The 3,299-nt window shown below is 48.0% G+C and overlaps 1 protein-coding gene across 1 annotated transcript; it reads left to right on the forward strand.

The window, feature by feature from the left end:
• Positions 1–1,706: 1,706 nt before the first annotated feature.
• LOC109942919 (uncharacterized) lies at positions 1,707–2,589 on the forward strand. Its single transcript, XM_020545486.1, has 3 exons — positions 1,707–1,824; positions 1,908–2,041; positions 2,128–2,589. The coding sequence occupies exons 1-3, from the start codon at positions 1,707–1,709 to the stop codon at positions 2,587–2,589; spliced, it is 714 nt and encodes a 237-aa protein (XP_020401075.1).
• Positions 2,590–3,299: the final 710 nt, after the last annotated feature.

The following is a 3,299-nucleotide window of genomic DNA, read 5'->3' on the forward strand; positions in this document are numbered from 1 at the left end:
ACGCCGCAAGCCGCCTGACGTGTTTCCAGATGGTTTGAATTGCATATTGAATTTTTGCGACTATTCAGTGGTCGTGGTAGGAGGTGAGCGGTTGCCTTCTTCTTCTATAAATAGTGTGCTTGCTTCTCCGGCATCTTCACATATCACTGACTTGACCCGGGTTACCAACAGAAGGATTCCTGCTGTGGATCTGGTAAGCCGGCTTGAGATGATTCTTAGAGGCAAGGTGTCGAATATCAGTGCTCATGTTGCGTATTCAGCCTGGAATCTGCCTCCTTCCAAGACTTTCATCAGTTTTGTGTCAAATCCTCTTGCTGGTGACAGTGGTTTGGGCCTTAGAGTGCGACCTTCTCCCGAAGAGGTTGAGGCTTCGGTTGTTTCGCTTGGTGAAATCCCCAATGACGAGAGGAAGGTTCATTTTGAGATGCCTATAAACCCGAGCGACGCAGAAATAAGTGCTATGTTGGACATGTTGGCTGAGGATTCCTCTGATTTGGTCCCTGCTGAAACACTAGTTGTAGCACCTATCCCAGAGCCTGGAAATACCTTGGACATTCAAAGATCTGATAGCACTCGCCCGAAGCGTCCTCGCCAGGCCAGTCATCCAACTTCTCCTGTTGAGGGGAAGAAAAAGAAAAAGAGACAGCTTCGGTGAGTGTCATGCTTGAATCGGGATGCCGGCCCATCTGCTCCTGCTACCGAGGAAGTGCCAGTGGAGATTTTTACTGTTGTTGAACCCAATGGGTGTGACCCGGCTGATGCTGACCCCAATGGGTGTGACCTTGATGATGCTGAACCTAATGGGTGCAATCCGGCCAGAGCTGGTCCCAATGGGTGTGTTGTTCATATTATTGACGAGGATGAGGAAGAGGAGGAGGAAATCCCCTTAATTCAGAAAAACAGTCGTCGTTACATAGTCACTTGGGAGAGTAGTGGTGTTCCTTCTCCAGCTTTGTCTGCTCTCGTTGCTCTGCAAGAATTGTCTCTGGCAAATTTTGATCAGACTCTCGAGGATATGGTCCCTGAAGATCTGTTGTCCGAGCCGACAGATGGTGGTATGATGGATGTTTGCACTGATGTGCCTGATATCGGGTTAGATTTATCCCGAGCAGCGTCTCGTCTCTCGTGCCTCGTCGACCTTGGAGCGCGGTCTTAAGAGTCAAGAGGTTGATCTAGATTGCTACGTTCCCATGGAAGTGGTTGAAAATCCTTCAGCCTTAGAGGTGGCTGCTACAGAGAACCCGGTACTCAAGGATGGCGCTAGCGTTTACCCAGCCCCCGAGGGTGTTGCCGGTGATGATCCGGCTCGGGTGGGCAGCGCGAGCTATGACCCAGCCCCCGAGGGTGTCCGAGCGGGTTCCCCTTCTCATACTTCCATGGATGTCCATGTCGGGTCTTCTCCTCCACATTCAAATTGCATGGCAGCAGCACGTGCTTTGGGTCAGGAAGTCGCCTTAGAGTCCGGCGCACCTGATGCTAGAGTTTTGATTTCTGCTGGTGATGCTGAGTTGGTCCCCAATGATGCTCTGCAGATTGCTTCGGTTGGTAATCCTTCGTCAAGTCACCAACTGACTTCCTATGATTTGGGGCTTCCTTCGTTCTTCTCCAATCTTCAGGTGATTTGGCTTTTCCTGATCTGACTATACTCCGAGTGAAATACTGTCCTTGCACTCATTTGTTTTCAATGTCAGGCTTTGGTTGATGAGATGGCTGGTCAGCTGAGATCACAGGGTGCCTCTGTCCCGGAAAGAGCTCTGTCTCTAACACATTGGAATCCAGTGCTGCTTCAGCAGCGGGTATCTGATTTGGAGATGGCAAATGCTGGTTAGTGCCCTTTGTTTCCTCCTTGGCTACTTGATTAATCTGCTTTTTGGCTGAATATCCTTGTTTTAACCGTTTCTTGCTAGATATGGCCCGACGGTGCTCTGATCTTGAAGAGAAATATTCTCAAGGTTATATGGACTTGGCCCGGGTTTCTGCTTCCCTGAATGATGCCAACATGTTGAATTCCTCTCTCAATGCGCAGCTTGACTCTGAAAAGGTGGCCAGTGAATTAAGCTTTACTTGATTTTCTCTGATGTGTTCTTACTGCATGCTTGATGTTTAAGAACTAATTCTTGTCTGCAGGAGGAAAAATGTGCCCTTGCAACTTCCCGTGACAACCTTGACAAGTTGTATCGCGATGCCAGCAATTCTTTGACTATCTTGGAGAGGAGCCATCGGTTCACCATGGAGGACTTGGATAATCACCGTTACAAGCTGCAAGAGTCCCTGGATGATATGATTCGTCTTAGGCAATTGGTGTCGAGCAAAGATTCTATCATCAAGGATCTGTGCGTTTCCAAAAGATTAGTCGTCCAGGAGCTAGAAGCTGCTTGGCTGGCTGTCAAGGCTGCTGAAGACACTTCCGCTACTTTGAAGGCCCAGCGCGGCAAGGCTATGGACAAAGCCATTCGCGCGGGGCGGATCTTGATGAGGAGACCCGGTGTGATTGTTCCTGACGACATAGTTGCAGATGTGAATGCTGCTCCTGATTCTTCGAGTCGCCCTTCTTCATCGGTCGCTCCTGAGAAAAACATTACCAAGTAAAAACACTGAATGCATTGTGTATGTGGTTAGTGTGCTCGAATATTCTGTCAGAAAGTGTTTTCAGTACTGAATGCCATTATTATTTTCCTGTTGTTAGAATCCAACAGTAGTTACAATTGCGGAAGTAAATGCAGTGTGATGATTTTGAAACTTCTTCTTATTTCGCGAGGCATAGAGATCGCCCTAAGATGAGTAATCGCAAACGTGCTTGTGTTGGATCGAGTACACGTGAGCACGCCGTGGCGATTTAAGTCACTACCGACTTAAACCGACTGCTCTGTTGGTAGGATATAGTGGTTACCCTGAGTTACGCGTGAGCATGTCACACCGCCTTAAGTCGTCGCCGACTTAAGTCGATTGCTCCGTTAGTAGGGTATAGTGGTCACCCTGAGTTAAGTAAGCGTGAGCATGTCACACTGCCTTAAGTCGTCGCCGACTTAAGTTGATTGCTCCATTAGTAGGGTATAGTGGTCACCCTGAGTCGAGTAAGCATGCAGGTTGACAGTAAACAGTTTGAGTGCGTTTGAGAATGAAGTCTTTTTATTGATGATGTATTTCCCAATTTACAGAATACAAGGCCGTCCCAGTAGCTTTTGAAATCTAGCTAGGGGTAAAACTTCCTGAGATGTTCTATATTCCATGAGTTCCCATTTCTGTGCCGTCTATTTGAGTAAGACGATATGATCTAGGCCGAGTGACTTCTGTTACTA

The sequence above is a fragment of the Zea mays genome, chromosome 10 (assembly GCF_902167145.1).
Source record: "Zea mays cultivar B73 chromosome 10, Zm-B73-REFERENCE-NAM-5.0, whole genome shotgun sequence".
NCBI classification, from domain to species: Eukaryota; Viridiplantae; Streptophyta; class Magnoliopsida; order Poales; family Poaceae; genus Zea; species Zea mays.